Source organism: Sciurus carolinensis, chromosome 2 (genome assembly GCF_902686445.1).
Source record: "Sciurus carolinensis chromosome 2, mSciCar1.2, whole genome shotgun sequence".
NCBI lineage: Eukaryota > Metazoa > Chordata > Mammalia > Rodentia > Sciuridae > Sciurus > Sciurus carolinensis.
The window spans coordinates 27,975,788-27,993,158 of record NC_062214.1 but is presented as its reverse complement, the minus strand read 5'-3'; the positions used below and the strand labels follow the sequence as shown (position 1 = coordinate 27,993,158).

Sequence of the window (17,371 nt, the reverse complement as noted above, 5' to 3'; positions counted from 1 at the left end):
ATTTTTTGTTACTATAGCTCTGTCGTATAATTTAAGGTCTGGTATTGTGATGCCTCTTGCTTCACTTTTCTTGCTAAGAATTGCTTTGGCTATTCTGGGTCTCTTTATTTTTTCCAAATGAATTTCATGACTGCTTTTTATAGTCCTATGAAGTACATCATTGGAATTTTAATAGGAATTGCATTATATCTGCATCTGGCTGAGTAGTTTTTTCTTAGCCTGTTTTCTGCCAATAAATTGTGGGAGGTCAATAGCTTTCCTCTACCTAGTCTTCACTTTGTCCCTTTCGGTCCAAGCTGGCCCCATTTCTCCTGATATAACATTCTCAGAACCCTTTAGGTATTCCATGTATGTCATGGGAATTCACTCTATTAGACAAGAGGGTTCTATAAAGTCTTTACAGGACAATCCTATCTCTATCTCTATTCCAGGTTTCTGCTGAGATGATTGAGGGGATCTATGAGTCACATGCTTATTCTCATCAAAGAGTCCTTTGTGTGAATGAATATCCAATATTTTGATACTATAGAAGCACTAGCAAAAGGTTATTCAGCTTCACTTTTAGCTTTCTTTTTAGAGAAGTCTTCCATCACAGTGAATCTAAGCATCTTTTGCAATGTGGATAGACTGAGACTTTCCAAAATCATAGGTCCTGGTTCTTTTTTGTTTCTCAGTTCTTTTCTTAATTTATCTCTTTCCTTTCATATTTTACCATAAGCAGCATGATGCACCTTCAGTATCCTCAGCTAAATATTCAAATTCATTGCCTACAGGTTCAGCTTGCCACACAACTGTAGGACACAATTCGACTGAGTTTTCTGTTGCTAGATAACAAGGATCATTCTTGCTGCTGTTTCTAAAATCATGTTCCTCATTTAACAGCGATTTGTTTGATTGCAGGAGCTGAAGAAATGTAGCCAGAGAAAATAAACTTGTGTAAGATGTTTCTAATTTATAGCAAGAGCAACATGCTTGAAGAATTGAGGACATGGAGAGCAATGTTCCATTCAAAAATGAGGCAAATAATTTCAAGCAGTTTCCCTTGAGTTTGGATGAGTTACTGATACTGCTCAGTTAGTTGTTTGAGGATTCAAAGTCAAGTTTGAAGTGAGTGAGAAATGGACCTCTGAATATTCTGTATGGAACAAAATGGGTGAGAATATTTTCAAAGGAATTGAAAAAGCACCAATTCAGTACAACCTGAAGGGGAATCTGCTATGATGTACAAATATGTGTGATAATGTTCATTATTATGCATGGAGCAGAAAAAACCTTAGGTGGACAGATTTGAAAAGTTTATAAAATTTTAGGTGTTTACAGTCTATGTTTAGTCATTGAACTGTTTGTTCATCAGCAGGGAATGTTCAGAAAACATTTTAATCCATTGTCTGCAAGTGAATCAATTGTGTCAATGGTGAACTTCATTTGTTCTTGTGACTTGTTTCCAACTTATAAATTTTTGTCAGAAATAGAAACTGAATATCCTGACTTATTCTATTACAGAGAAGTTCAACAGCTCAGCAGTCACTTTGAATCTCTATTATATGAAACACTATCACCTTCCCCAAAAGAATTTCATTCTTCTGATTGGCAGACTTTTATTATAAAAATGATGCTATATTAGTATTACTATTATTACTGCCATATCTTGGATTTTGTCAATAAAAATTTTTAGAAATTTATTTCTCTCTTGTTGTATAAGTCACTATACAATATTCTTGATTTTGCCCCTTGGCCTTGGTCTTAATCTGCTTTCTGTTGCCATAACAGAATTCCTGACACTGGATAATTTATAAAGAATAGAGGTTTATTTCTGCTCATAGTTCTGGAGACTGAGAGGTCCAGGATAGGTTATCTGCATCTGAAGAGGACCTCATGCTGCTTCAATTCATCGTAGAAATCAGAAGAGCCAGCAAGTGCATTTTTGAGAGGCAAAACAGAAGAGATACACTTGCTTTACAGCAACCCTCTCTTGCAGTGACTGATCCAATCCTGCTGTGTGAGAATGAACTCACTCCCAGTCTCATGAAAAAATGGCATTAATTCATTTTAATGACCTAATCACCTCTTAAAGTCCCAACCTCCCAACACTGCCACAATCCAAGTTCAGCATGAGTTGTGGAATGTTCATACAATACTCAACCTTAGCAACTTGCCAAACCTAAAATATTTACTATTGGACCTTTACAGAAAAAAATTAGTTGACCCTTGGTGTAGATGATGCTTCCCCCTCACAGTGTTGTTAAAAGGATTAAATACATGCCTCATGCAATGCCTGTCACGAGGTAGACATTCATAATACCTTGACTACCCTCCTCACTGGTAAGTATTTTGTCACCCTGGGATTATCAGGGTCTTTGACACCTCACCTTGGGGATTGTCAGTGTCCTTGGTTCCTTTCTTCCCCTTTCCCGTCTTCTTTCTGGCCAATTGGTAGAATTAACAAGAACTTTTAGTAGAATTTCAACAAATCCAAAGAGAAGGAAAAGCAAATTAAAATTATCCTCTACCTCTCTTAGAAGAAAAAAATTAGATTTGTGTCAGGAAAAGACTAAAATGAGTCTGGAGATAAATCAGCAGCTATAATCCACAGCATCTCTCCTGTTAAATGTACCGAGGGACTAGAATCTATTGTCCTTCCTTATATTCCATGTTGCCTGGGATTGCTCCTCCTTTTCCTTAAAAAATGAGTGAATTAATGAGTGAGGAGTTTGAAATAGATATAGTGCTTAATGCTTTCACTCACGTAAAAGTGGTTAATATACCTGTGTGCACCAAATGTAATAAGACTTCTCTAAATTGGCTCCAGATGTCTACTAGTTCTTGGTTCACTGGCCACAGGAAAAGTTGAGCCCATGGTCAAACCTCTCTTGCTACTACCTAACTATGACTTTGGCCAGATTATAAGAATCTGCACACCAGATACATGCACACCTGAATAGGCTCTTCTTGGAGGAAACATGGGTGAAATGCTGGCCAAGATGAGCCTGTGCCCACAGATTTGTTCTGTGGGTTGGAATAGTATTTTTTAAACTTGAATTAATTGCTGTAATAAAAGAGAGGATTTCAAATAAGCATTGGAATTTCTCTGAATATCTTGAAGGTCTGGTAATATCAAGCTCATATTTCTGAGAGTAACAATTGACTATAGATAGCACCAGCTGCCCTTGATGTGCACAGGGCTCATGCGTAACAAACTCACAACTACACCTTACCGTGGACGAAGCACTTTACAAATAAAAGCCCGCTAAATATTCTTAACAACCCTGAAGTAAACACCAGCAGTATTTCCATTTTACATGCAATGAATCTGCAGAGTTAAATAACTTCCTCAAGATCACCCAGCTAGTAAATGACAGAGCTGGCTCTAGAAACTATTCTCAAAATCAGGAGATTGGCAAATATTTTCGGAAAAGAGCTAGAAAATAAAAATGTTAGGCTTTGTGGGCCAAATAGTCTTTGCTCCTTTGACTCAGTTCTGCTATTGTAATGAAAAAACAACCATCGGCTAAATGTTACCAAATGGATGTAGCTGTGTTCCAGTAAAACTTTATTTGCAAAAATAAGTGGTGGTCTGGATTTGGTCCATAGGTTACAGTTTATCAACCACTGTTTCTAACTACATGCTATGCAGAACTGCCCACCTCATTCACTTATGTCGCCTGCCTGACCCTTGTAGACATTTGATCTTGTCCAAACCCTAGGTCCCTCCCCATATGATTGAGTTTCTGTGAGGTAATGGGTCTAGTTTGAGCATTGACCATAAACTACATATTCTCTTCCACACACTGGGTATAAAGCTGAGAGAAAGGAAACAAAAAACATGGCCCATGGAGCTTATACCCTGGTGGGGGAGAAGGCAATACTCAATATAAATAAGCAAAAGTTGTGTTAGGGGTAATAAGGAGATAAAATAAGCAGAAACAGTATGTGTGGTATGTGTGGTGTGTGTATATATGAGACATTATTTAGTTAGGAGCTCTAGGAAAGGGCTCACTGAGAACATGACCTTTGAGTAAAGACCTAGAGAAATGAAGGATGGCTATGAAAACATCTGGGGAAGACTATTCCAGTCATTGGTGGGTTTTGATTAGAAGAGCAACAGGAAAAAGGTGGCCATCATGTTTCCTTCGAGTCCCATTTTTAGGTTGCTTCCCCTGTGATCTAAGTTGTCAGAGCTTCTCAAGGCAGCAGATGAGGCCAAAGGGGCCCAGATGGTTAGGGACAGGGATAGCACAGGACTGCTCACAGGCATCCTTCTTGGGCACAGGGGGGCAGTCTAAGAAAAAAGTCCCAGGTATTTGTGTCCAGGCCCTACTCTCGTTCAGGAAGAAGTCAGCTGAGGTTTCTCCAGGTGGTTCTCCCTTCAGCCTGGTATTACAGGCTTCTCTAGTTTAGTATGTGCCTTCTATTCTAGATCGACACCCCTTTCCTTCTTGTGAACCCCCGTTGGGTCAGAATACTCCTGCAAACAGCTCTTCTGGGTTCCACCAACCACAGTCTAGGAGAGTCCTTTATACACTGAGAAGTCCCAGATCAGCCTTCTTCAAGGTGTGTTTTTATACATTGATAGGCAGGCTGACACTAGAGTGAGGTGTGTGAGGCCCGAGGATGCACAATTTGGGGTGATACTTATGTCAGGGTTGCATAAGTGCACCTGTCTCAACCTACTTTCAGCTTGGAATGACTGTTCGTTAAGTGGGAACACTAGCTATTATGTTATCATGTGGCGTAATTCCCAAGGAGTGTCCGCCGAGCATTCCTACGGGAGAAGGTGGCAGACAGAAGAGGCAAAGTGTTCCAAACTGCTTTCATCCTAGATCCCTTTCTTACAGAGTAGATAGAGGCCTTTGTTTTCAGAGGGTCACACTGTTGGAAAGTCAGCAGTAGATGCACACTATTTCTCAGTCTACCTTCTCCCACAACTATTGATCTTTCAATACAATATCCAGTCTCCTAAACTAGTTTGACTCATACCTGAACCCACAGTGCTGGCCAGTGCTCTTCAGAGTGTGTGGGCCCAGTCAAGAGCCTTAGTCAAGATCAACTGCAGCTGCTTCACATTTGGATGGCACTTACAAATACATAGTCATTTCATCTTCTGAATAGCTCCCATTACTTTTCTTATGGTAGAGTAATCCCAGTGGTAGATTATTCAGTGTTAAAAGGTTACAACTGTTCCATCCAGTATGGTGGCCACTAGCCACATGTGTTTGTTTAAATTAAAATTAATTACAATGAAATAAAATTAGAAATTCTGTTTCCCAGCTCCTCATTTCAAGAACTCAACCATCATGGGTGGCTAGTGGCTACCATATTGGATAGCACAGACATAGAACATTTCTCTCTTTGCAGAAAACTCTGTTATATAGCACTGATGATTTGCCCAAAGCTCCATGGCCTTTTACAAGCTGACCTGAAACCAGAACCTGAATTCTGAGCCAGACCCTGCCTCAGGAGAGGAGCTGCTCCCATGCAAAAAAGACTGTGCACCTGAATGGGCCACAGTCAAAGGAGGGCGGGAGGGACATGATGGTGTAGGCCACGGGCAGGAGGCTGAGGAAGAGCACCAGCAGCAGCAGGCCCATGTAGAAGTTGTTGGATCGGGAGGCTTTGAACACACGTTCATGGGGGACATTGCTGCTCATCACTGCCCAGCACTGGAAGTACATGGAGGTCAGCAGCCGCAGGACATTAATGCCCACCAGTCCCGGTGCATAGAAGGAGCCCATCCTGGAAGGGCAAAAACCGGACACCTGGTTGGCCGGGTAGCAGGAGAGGTCTGGGAAGGCTGATAGAAGGAAATGGGATGGAGGGTTAGGGGCGTGAGGTCAAGCTGTTTCCCTGCAGGTCCCAATGATAGGGGCCTCCCATTTAATGAGGCCATTTATCACCAAGCCATAGTCACCCTGTCCACAAGAAAGGGAGACACTCTGACTTAAGTTCTGGTCAGGATTGTACCACTGCCTCCCTACCAAGCCTCATGTCTCCAAGGTCTCCATTAATGGCATTGCTGTAGGACAATGGTTTGCAGGAAGTCCTTGGCACCTCAAAAGTCTTTGGTTGAAGTTATGTAGCTTCCTCTCACTTTCTTTCCAGAGGAGAAAGTTTCTTATTTCATCTACCTCCTCCCTCCTATCCTTTCTTTACCGCTTCCTTCCCTCTTCCTTCTTTCTCCTCCTTCCTTTCTCCTTTCCTTTCTCCTTTCTTCCCTTCTTTTCTTCTCTCCCTCCCTCCTCTCTCTCTCTCCATCTCTACTTTTATGGTAGCACATGGATGAGCCAGAAACAGTCCTGGGTCTCATCCAGTCCTGTCCTCTACTTTCCACGTGGAAGAAGAAAGTTTAGAGAGCTAAGATGATTTGTTCAGCTTCCTCCAAGTTAGCTGTGTGGCAAAGCCTGGGATTCTAGTTTTTTTAACTCCCCAAATTAGGTGATCCTCAAATGAAATGAATAACTTACCAGATCATTCCTTGGTTGAAGATCAAACCCAGTACATTTCCACTAATATCAAACTCAGCATATGAGGGCTAGAGAGAGAGAGAGAAAACATGTTAGATGGGGCGATCCAAGATGGCAGACTAGAGGGTGACTGCATCTCCTGTCGCTCCAGAACCCAGGATTCAAGAAGGGGAGGCACTGAGAGACTCGGACAGGGTGAGTCTCCCCCACCAGGTGAAGCTCGGCCCGGGCGGCAGGCCCGGACAGGGGCGGCTTCTCAGAGCAGGGCAGGGCAGCTAGAATCTTCCCCAGGTAGCCCTGTTCCCTCCAGTGGTGGGCTCCTTCCACATGGCCAGGAGCAGGCCCCCCAGTAAGAGCCTTTCTGCACAGAACCAGCTCCAAGTCCTAGAGCCAGCGGTGAGCTCCGGCCCGCAGGCAGCTTCAGGGACCAGGACAGGGAGCCAGGGACTTCCCCAAGCAGTCCTGCTCCCTCCTGAGGCAGGCTCCTTTCACGGCTAGCTTCTCGGAGCAGACCGCCCAGTGAGAGCCTTTCTACAGAGAGCCAGCTCAAAGCCCTGGAACCAGTAGTGGGCTAGGGGCAGCTTTCTTAGGAAGCACTGCATTATCAAGTTCCTCCAAGACTTCAGGCTATTGAAGGCTGGGAAGTGATATACTGGAAATCTATAGGGACACTATAAGCCAATAGAGGAAATCTGCAATATCTCAGAGTCCCACTGACATCTGACCAATATGAGAAAACAAGGGAAGAAAATGTCCCAAACAAACCTAGATACTATATCAATAAAACCCAATGACAGCACAGCAGAAGAAATGTCAGAAAGGGAGTTCAGAATGTACATAATTAAAACAATCAGGGAAGCAAATGAGGAGATGAAAGAGCAAAGGCAGGCATTGAAGGAGGAGATGAAAGAGCAAATGCAGGCATTAAATGATCGCACCAATCAACAGTTAAAAGAGCAAATACATGAAGCAAGAGATCATTTCAATAAAGAGTTAGAGATACTGAAAAAAAAAAAAAAAAACAGAAATCCTTGAAATGAAGGAAATAATAAACCAAGTTAAAAACTCCATAGAAAGCATGACCAATAGGATAGAACCTGGAAGACAAAACCTCAGACATTGAAGACAAAATATTTAATCTTTAAAACAAAGTTGACCAAACAAAGAAGATGGTAAGAAATCATGAACAGAATCTACAAGAATTATGGGATATCATGAAAAGGCCAAATTTAAGAATTATTGGGATTGAGGAAGGCTTAGAGGAACAAACCAAAGGAATGAACAATCTATTCAATGAAATAATATCAGAAAATTTCCCAAATCTGAAGAATGAAATAGAAAACCAAGTACGAGAGGCTTATAGGACTCCAAATATACAAAATTACAACAGACCCACACCAAGGCACATTATTATGAAAATACCTAACATACAAAATAAAGACAGAATTTTAAAGGCTGCGAGAGAAAAGAATCAAATTACATTCAGGGGGAAACCAATAAGAATATCAGCAGATTTTTCAATCCAGACCCTAAAAGCTAGAAGAGCCTGGAACAACATTTACGAAGCCCTGAAAAAAAACAGATGCCAACCAAGAATCTTATACCCAGCAAAACTTACTTTCAGATTTGACGATGAAATAAGATCCTCCCATGATAAACAAAAGCTAAAGGAATTTACAAAAAGAAAGACAGTATTACACTTGGAGAGCACTCACCTAGAATACGCAAAGAAAGACAGTATTACAGAACATTCTCAGCAAAATATTCCATGAGGAAGAGATGAAAAACAACGATGCAAATCAGCAACGGGAGGAACTAGCCTAAAGGAATAGCCAAATAAAGGAGAAACCAAATCATGTCAAAAAACAAAAATGAGTCAAATGACTGGGAATACAAATCATATCACAATAATAACCCTGAATGTTAATGGCCTGAACTCATTGATCAAAAGACATAGACTGGCAGATTGGATTAAGAAGAAAAATCCAACAATATGCTGCCTGCAAGAGACTCATCTCAGAAAGAGATACCCATAGAGTAAAGGTGAAAGGATGGGAAAAACATACCATGCACACGGACACAGCAAAAAAGCTGGAGTATCCATCCTCATTTCAGATAATGTGGACTTCAAGCCAAACTAGTCAGAAGGGATAAAGAAAGACATTACATACTGCTTAAGGGAAGCATAAATCAGCAAGACATAACAATCATAAATATCTATGCCCCGAACATTGGCTCATCCATGTACGTCAAACAAATCCTTCTTAATTCCAGAAATCAAATAGACCACAACACAATAATACTAGGCGATTTTAACACACCTCTCTCACCACTGGATAGATCCTCCAAACAAAAATTGAATAAAGAAACCATAGATCTCAATAACACAATCAACAATTTAGACTTAACGGACATATCTAGAATATACCATCCAACAAAGAACGAATACACTTTCTTCTCAGCAGCACATGGATCCTTCTCTAAAATAGACCATATTTTATGCCACAAAGCTACTGTTAGCAAATACAAGAAGATATACTACCTTGTATTCTATCAGATCATAATGGATTGAAATTAGAAATAAATGACAGAATAAAAAACAGAAATACCTGGAGATTAAATAATACGCTATTATATGATGAGTGGATAACAGAAGACATCAGGAGGGAAATAAAAAAATTCTTAGAAGTAAACGAGAACAAAGACACATCATATCAAAATCTCTGGGACATTATGAAAGCAGTACTTAAAGAAAGATTTATTTCATGGGGCACATTCAACAAAAGAAGTAGAAATCAACAAATAAACGACTTAACACTACAGCTCAAAGCCCTAGAAAAAGAAGAGCAGACCAACACCAAAAGTAGTAGAAGACAGGAAATAGTTAAAGTCAGAGCCGAAATCAACAAAATTGAAACAATAGGAAAAATTAACAAAATAAATAGTTGGTTCTTTGAAAAAATAAACAAAATTGATAAACCCTTAGCCATACTAACAAAGAGAAAGAGGGAGAAAACTCAAAATTACTAAAATTCGGAATGAATAAGGAAATATCACAACAGACACGAGTGAAATACAAAATATAATTAGAAGCTATTTTGAAAATTTATATTCCAACAAAACAGAAAACCTCGAAGACATCAACAAGTTTCTAGGGACATACGAATTACCTAAACTGAATGAGGAGGACATACACAACTTAAATAAATCAATTTCAAGCAATGAAATAGAAGAGGTCATCAAAAGCCTACCAACAAAGAAAAGTCCGGGACCAGATGGGTTCTCAGTCGAGTTTTACAAAACCTTTAAAGAAGAGCTCATTCCAATACTCCTCAAAGTATTCCATGAAGTAGAAGAGGAGGGAACCCAGCCAAACTCATTCTGTGAAGCCAATATCACCCTGATACCTAAACCAGACAGAGATACATCGAGGAAAGAAAATTTCAGACCAATATCTTTAATGAACATCGATGCAAAAATTCTCAACAAAATTTTAGCAAATCGCATACAAAAATATATTAAAAAGATATGCACCATGATCAAGTGGGTTTTATCCCAGGGATGCAAGGTTGGTTCAACATCCGGAAATCAATAAATGTCATTCACCATATCAACAGACTTAAAGTTAAGAATCACATGATTATTTCGATAGATGCAGAAAAAGCATTCGATAAAATACGGCATCCCTTCATGCTCAAAACACTAGAAAAAATTGGGGTAGTGGCAACATTCCTTAACATCATTAATATCATTCTAAATATTCCTTAATATCATTCTAAATGGTGAAAAACTGAAAGCATTCCCCCTAAAAACTGGAAGAAGGCATGGATGCCCTCTTTCACCACTTCTATTCAACATCGTCCTTGAAACTCTAGCCAGAGCAATTAGACAAACCAAAGAAATTAAAGGGATACGAATTGGAAAAGAAGAACTCAAACTATCCCTGTTCGCTGATGACATGATTATATATTTAGAGGAACCTGGAAATTCTACCAGAAAACTTTTAGAACTCATAAGTGAATTCAGTAAAGTAGCAGGTTACAAGATCAATGTTCATAAATCCAATGCATTTTTTTAGGGTATATATATATATATTTTTTTATTGTAAACAAATGGAATACATGTTGTTCTCTCTTTGTACCCAATGCATTTTTATACATAAGTGATGAATCTTCAGAAAGAGAAGTTAGGAAAACTACCCCATTCACAATAGCATCGAAAAAAATAAAATACTTGGGAATCAATCTTACAAAAGAGGTGAAAGACCTCTACAATGAGAACTACAGAACACTAAAGAAAGAAATTAAAGAAAACCTTAGAAGATGGAAAGATCTCCCATGTTCTTGGATAGGCAGAATTAATATTGTCAAAATGGCCATACTACCTAAAGTGCTACACAGATTCAATGCAATTCCAATTAAAATCCCAATGATGTACGTTACAGAAATAGAGCAATCAATCATGAAGTTCATCTGGAGGAATAAAAAACCCAGAATAGCTAAAGCAATCCTCAGTAGAAAGAGCGAAGCAGGGGATATCGCAATACCAGATCTTCAACTCTACTACAAAGCAATAGTAACAAAAACGGCATGGTATTGGTACCAAAATAGACACAAACCCAAATAAATACAATTTTCTCATACTAGACAAAGGGACCAAAAATATGCAATGGAGAAAAGATAGCCTCTTTGACAAATGGTGCTGGGAAAACTGGAAAACCATATGCAACAGAATGAAATTAAACCCCTATCTCTCACCCTGCACAAAAATCAACTCAAAATGGATCAAGGACCTTGGAATCAGACCAGAGACCCTGCATCTTATAGAAGAAAAAGTAGGTCCAAATCTTCAACTTGTTGGCTTAGGATCAGACTTCCTTAACAGGACTCCCATAGCACAAGAAATAAAACAAGAATCAACAACTGGGATAGATTCAAACTAAAAAGTTTTCTCTCAGCAAAGGAAACTATCAGTAATGTGAAGAGAGAGCCTACAGAGTGGGAGAATATCTTTGCCAATCATACTTCAGATAGAGCGCTAATTTTCAGAATCTATAAAGAACTCAAAAAACTCTACACCAAGAATACAAATAATCCAATCAACAAATGGGCTAAGGAAATGAACAGACACTTCACAGAAGAAGATGTACAAGCAATCAACAGATATATGAAAACATGTTCACCATCTTTAGTAATAAGAGAAATGCAAATCAAAACTACCCTGAGATTCCATCTCACCCCAATTAGAATGGCAATTATCAAGAACACAAGCAACAATAGGTGTTGGCGAGGATGTGGGGAAAAAGGTACACTCATACATTGCTGGTGGGGTTGCAAATTAGTGCAGCCATTCTGGAAAGCAGTATGGAGATTACTCAGAAAGCCTGGAATGGAACCACCATTTGACCCAGCTATCCCACTCCTTGGCCTATACCCAAAGGACTTAAAATCAGCATACTACAGAGATACAGCCACATCAATGTTCACTGCTGCTCAGTTCACCAGAGCCAGATTGTGGAACCAACCTAGATGTCCTTCAATTGATGAATGGATAAAGAAATTGTGGCATATATATACAATGGAATATTACTCCGCCATAAAGAATGATAAAATTATGGCATTTGCAGACAAATGGATGAAATTGGAGGATATCATGCTAAGTGAGATAAGCCAATCTCAAAAAACTAAAGGACGAATGATCTCGCTGATAAGCGGATGAGGACATATCATGGGGGGTGTGAGGGGTTAGTGTTAGGGTTAGGGTTAGGTTTAGGGTTAGGGTTAAGGAGGGTGGTAAGAATGGAGGAAGGAAGGACTGTATAGAGGGAAAAGAGGAGTAGGAGGGGTGGGGGGAAGGAAAAAAAATAACAGAATGAATCAAACAACATTACCCTATGTAAATTTATGATTACACAAATAGTATGCCTTGACTCCATGTACAGAGAAACAACATGTATCCCATTTGTTTACAATAAAAAAAAAGAAAAAAAAAAACATGTTAGATGGTACCAGCCAGATGCTATTATCAGCCAACTGATGAGACCAAGGTCACTCCATCTCACAGTCAGTTTTGGTAACAAGAGAGGAAACACAGGTTCACGTCTCTGTTTCTTTAACATGTTTTAACTTTTAAAGAAAAGTTTTGAAATTTCTCCAAGCTGGAACTATTTTAAAATTCAAAAAATATAATAGCTTCTGTCTTTTAGGTTGACACTGTGTTCTTGGGAGGAACTTAGCTCCTATAAGAACATTTTATTAATGCTTTAATCAGAAATTTACCTTGGCATTATAACCAAGGAGGAAATCTTATCAGCAATGAGATATAAACAATTAATTAAGGAATCAAATAAAAGATGGCTTTAAAACAATCAAAAACCAAAACCAAATTGTTCTTCTAATTCTCCTTTCTCCTCACTTTCCTCCAGGCTGAGAGAAGTTTGTAGGAACAAAAGAGCTCTGCCTGACTGAGATTTCAGGCTGACCTATTTTCAGAGTTTTGATTTTACTAGTATCTGGAAGAACCTGAAGTTACTGAACACTGAGGAGCCTGGGATCCTCAGGAAGCATGCTTTTACCCATGTCCCAATTTGTCTTCCAGAAACGAAAATAAAAGGGACAAGAATGAAATAAGAAAAAATGAGAAGTTAGAAAAGAGATAAGAAAGTTCAGGAAAACATGGATCATAAGAGGGAAGATTCATAATCTAAATACCTGGCAGTTAAATCTTCAGAATTTAAATTTTAATTATTTAAAAATATTTTTTAATTTATCTACTGGGCTGTGTGCCCTGCTTAGGAAAATCTTCTGTACCCCCAAGATTTTAAGTTTATATATGATTTCATTTAGAAATTTACAATTTCATTTTTTGATGTTTAAAACTTTGATTCACCTACAATTAATTTACCTAAGTATAATGAGTGAGGGATTTAGTCCCCTGCCCAATCCCAGTTCATTTTTATATAATCCTTCTTTATCCCACTGATTCAAAAGACTCTCTTTGTCCTAACCTGAAGTCCCATAAAGAGTGTATTGTTCTGGACTTTTTATTCTGTTTTATCAATAAGTTTGTCTATCCCCTGATACCAGTTTTAGTTATTATAGTGTCAGCCTGTGTTTTAATATAACAGTAGGTCCAGTTATTTTTATTCTGCATTCTAAAAAATTTTCCTAGATATTCCCACATATGTATGTTTTGAATAAACTTCAGTATAACTTTGGGGTCTTGTTGAATTTATAAATTGATATGAAGACATCCGGGCAATATTGTATCTTCCTATCAAAGATATCATCTTCTTGGAGAATGAAGTCCTTTCATCGTTGTTCTCAGACAAGATTATGAAATTTTCCTTGCCACTGAGGAGAAGTTCAGTAGGCTTGTTTAAAACTTGTGTGTAGCCAGGCGCCATGGTGCACACCTGTAATCCCAGCAGCTTGGGAGGCTGAGGCAGGAGGATCACAAGTTCAAAGCCAGCCTCAGCAACTAAGTGAGGCTCTAAGCAAATTAGTGAGACCCTGTCTCAAAATAAAAAATTTTAAAAAGGGTTGGGGATGTTGCTCAATCGTTGGTACCTGGGTTCAATAGTTGGTACCAAAAAGATAAAATAAAACTGGTGGGGGACTAAAAGAAAAAAATATGTGTGATGGAAATATGCACCCTTACCTAAACCAGGCATCCCACTGCAAACCAGTATGAGGGTTACATAGGTAACCAGGATGTGGAGCCTCTCACTGGGAGCTCAGTTAAGGGAGAGCCCCCAACACCAGTGACTGATGGGTGGGCCAATGAGGTGTGTGGAAGAGACATGCACAGGAAAAATGAGTGTGCCAGAGGTGCTACCAGATCAGAGCAGGTCGCTCTGGAGAAGAAATGGCACATGTTTAGAATGAGCAGTTTACCAGGTAAGTGGGGAAGAGGAGCATTCCAGGAGGAAGGAATAGGAGACACAAGAGGTTTCTCAAAGCATAAACCAGATGGTTACTGAGTTTTTTGTGTGTTCAGGACTTTGTAAAACATTCACATCCATCCTAGGATTTCAGCCTCCCTAAGGAGAGTTGATGTTGTGTAAGTCAGTCTTTTTCTCTCTCTCTCTCTCTTTCTTTTCTTTCTTCCTTCTTCTTTCTTTCTTTCTTTCTTTCTTTCTTTCTTTCTTTCTTTCTTTCTTTCTTTCTTTCTTTCTTTCTTTCTTTCTTTCTTCTTTCTTTATAGTGAAGCTGAAAATTTATCACCTAGTAACATCACAACCATCCTACCATCACAGTACAATGCATTACTCATGTTTGTGGTGATGCTAATGTGCAAAAACCCACTGTGCAGGTATTCCTTAACCAACCATCTGCTCAGTACTGAAGTGTACGGTTCACCTTTTCCAAAGACTGAATACCTACCTCTCCTGGATAAAGTCACATTGGGCAAAAGAAAAGTTGCTTCCATGAAGGCAAAAAGGACCCTTAAAAGAGATACAGATCAAATACTACCCACTTCACAGAGCAGAGAATTTCATGAAGCACAGAAAAAAATGAAATGCACAAGAACACATCTGGCTATAAGTGCCAAAGAAGATGGTTGAAGCACCTTTATGTGAAATGTCTATGAAAGTAACCTACAAATCCAGCCTCCAGGTCCCAGCACCAGCAGTAATTCATGAACCGGACAAAACAAGCCCGTAGGAAGTCCCCCAGCAGGATGGTGATGTATGTTACCAGCATGTCGGACACTGTCAGCCTCATGAATTCCTGCAAAAAGGAACACAGAAAAAGGGAGTGGGCAGGGTTTGATCTTGCCCTCTTCTCCCAACTGACTGTAGCCATACAAACTCTCCCCCATCTGCCAGAATCCACCTCTGTGGGCTTCTGATTCTTCACGGTAGAGGTGGTGCAGAGAAAGGACCTTGTGCTCTGGAGATTGCTTAAGTTCAGTCCCAGCTCTATAAATTACTAGTTGTATGGCTTTGGAATAATCTTGGAACCAGTCATGATATCACTCTTTCTGAGAGGTTTGCAGATTGTGTGCATATTGCCTGGTACATTGACAATACCTCGTACATCAAAATCATCATCAGTAAAACCTGAGGTTCCCGCCTTGCTTCCCCCACCTGCTCGGAAATGCCAGTTGTCCCCATTAGGACTGAACACAACTGTCATTCACCAGCAACAGCAGCTGATTTTTTTCCCATTTGCTACTAATCAGATTTTTTCCCAAGTTTATGGAGAGAATAAAATGTAGAAGAACCCAAAGCAAAAGAACAAAGCTTTCCCTACTTTTGTTAAATACACATCATTTACTAACTTTTTTTTTTTTTTGAAAAATTGAAAGGATCCACTCAACACAGTTTTTAAGATAGCAAGTAGATTTGCAGTTCTCCAGTCACGGAGGGTCTACCCTCCAAATAATTAAGGAATTCCTGCTGGATATGAACAGTGGATGCGTTTTCAGGGTTTTTCCTCAAATGGAAACATCAAAGAAGGAACAACAAAGAACTGAGAACAATAGGCACCTTTTCAGAGAGCATAACTACTCACAATGCCCACAGCTGTCTCCCAGCAAGAACCCCGAGGCACATCTGCAGGGTGCAGGGGTGGCCGGGGGACACTGTCGTTCCAACCTGAGGAATTGTAGTAGTTAAACAGAGTCCAATGAGTGATGTTCTTTACTGTCTCTTCATTAGAAAGCTAGAACAGAATATGGAGATATGGGATTGGAAAGAGCCCAACTGTTTCTGCAGGAACCACACATGAAGCTAGCAGATGCCATACCCTGCCATCCAACCCCTGCTCTACCCTTGCAGAGTCTTTGCAGGAATTCTCTCCCTGGCCTTTCAATCTATCCAGGAAAGGGAGCAATGGGCTGAAGTTCTCGGGTCTTCTCCTCTAAGTTAGCATCCCTCTATCCATCCATCCATCGATTCATCTATCCATTCATTCTTTTTTGAGAATAATTTATTCAGGGTCTTTTCTTGGCATACAGGATAGTGATGCCAGAACTGACCAAGAGAGACAGGTCTTCCCTCTGGACGTTTAAGTCTAGTAAATGACAGGTGACAATGTTGAGACGGAGAAGACTTCCTGGGGGCAGTGTCAACAGGGAGGATTAGTCAACTAGTCAAACATGGGGAGAAGGGTGAAGAGAGAGGCAAGAGAGACTTCTGCCCATGGAGACAATGTGAGGTTCAGGAGGGAGGAGCAATCTCCTGTGTTGGGAAGGAAGCCAGAGATGAGGGTACCCGGATGGATAAGGGCGAGAGTCAGTCATTGCCATGTTTAGAACCTTCTAACAGTTTACCACTAACCTCAGGTGGAAGAAGGGTAAAAGGGGTGTCATTCATCACCCTCCCTGCTTCCAGTCTAATTTTTCACTTCATTCTCTCCACTCCATTGTTCAGCTGCCCACATTTCCTGTTGGCGTTGGCGATTTCCTCTGCTTTATTCAGTGTTTGCTAAGATTTGTCTGAGGTGGATGTTCCTTGGGACTCACAGGAAGTTTTCCACAGCTTATCTCACTCTGTTCTGTAATTGTCCATTCATCTGTTATTGATGAGACTGTATGCTGAGGGAAGTCCTGTTTTTATTAGCCATTTCTCTGTCCCTACTACCTCATATGCCTGGAATAAACCCGGAGTAAATCATTCTCAAAAATAAATAAATAAATAAATGTACAGATGGCTGGATGGAACCCCTCCTCTGTGTGCACTGACAGGCTTCTCTGACTTTGCAGTAATCCCATCACATGCCATAATGAATGCATCTGTCTCCTGGCCCAGAGCATGAATGCACTTGGAACAGGGCTGCTTCCTGCTCTCTGCTGTGCCCCAGGGCCTCCCACAGTGGGTGCTGCATAACTGGCCAGCGTTGATGAGTGGTTCAGTTAACTGCCCCATCATCTCCACAGACAATGACTTAGCTGTGAATCACTAT

The 17,371-nt window shown here is 40.0% G+C and overlaps 1 protein-coding gene across 1 annotated transcript in view; it reads right to left on the bottom strand.

Moving 5' to 3' along the window:
• Tmc2 (transmembrane channel like 2) overlaps nucleotides 1–17,371 on the bottom strand; it is a 68,016-nt gene that overhangs the window by 22,485 nt on the left and 28,160 nt on the right. Inside the window, exons 12-15 of the mRNA XM_047539241.1 lie at nucleotides 15,980–16,129; nucleotides 15,065–15,193; nucleotides 6,462–6,529; nucleotides 5,494–5,733 (exon numbers count right to left, since the gene is read on the bottom strand). Of these exons, the coding sequence (XP_047395197.1) occupies nucleotides 5,494–5,733; nucleotides 6,462–6,529; nucleotides 15,065–15,193; nucleotides 15,980–16,129 (587 nt within the window). The remainder of the gene's footprint in view (nucleotides 1–5,493; nucleotides 5,734–6,461; nucleotides 6,530–15,064; nucleotides 15,194–15,979; nucleotides 16,130–17,371) is intronic.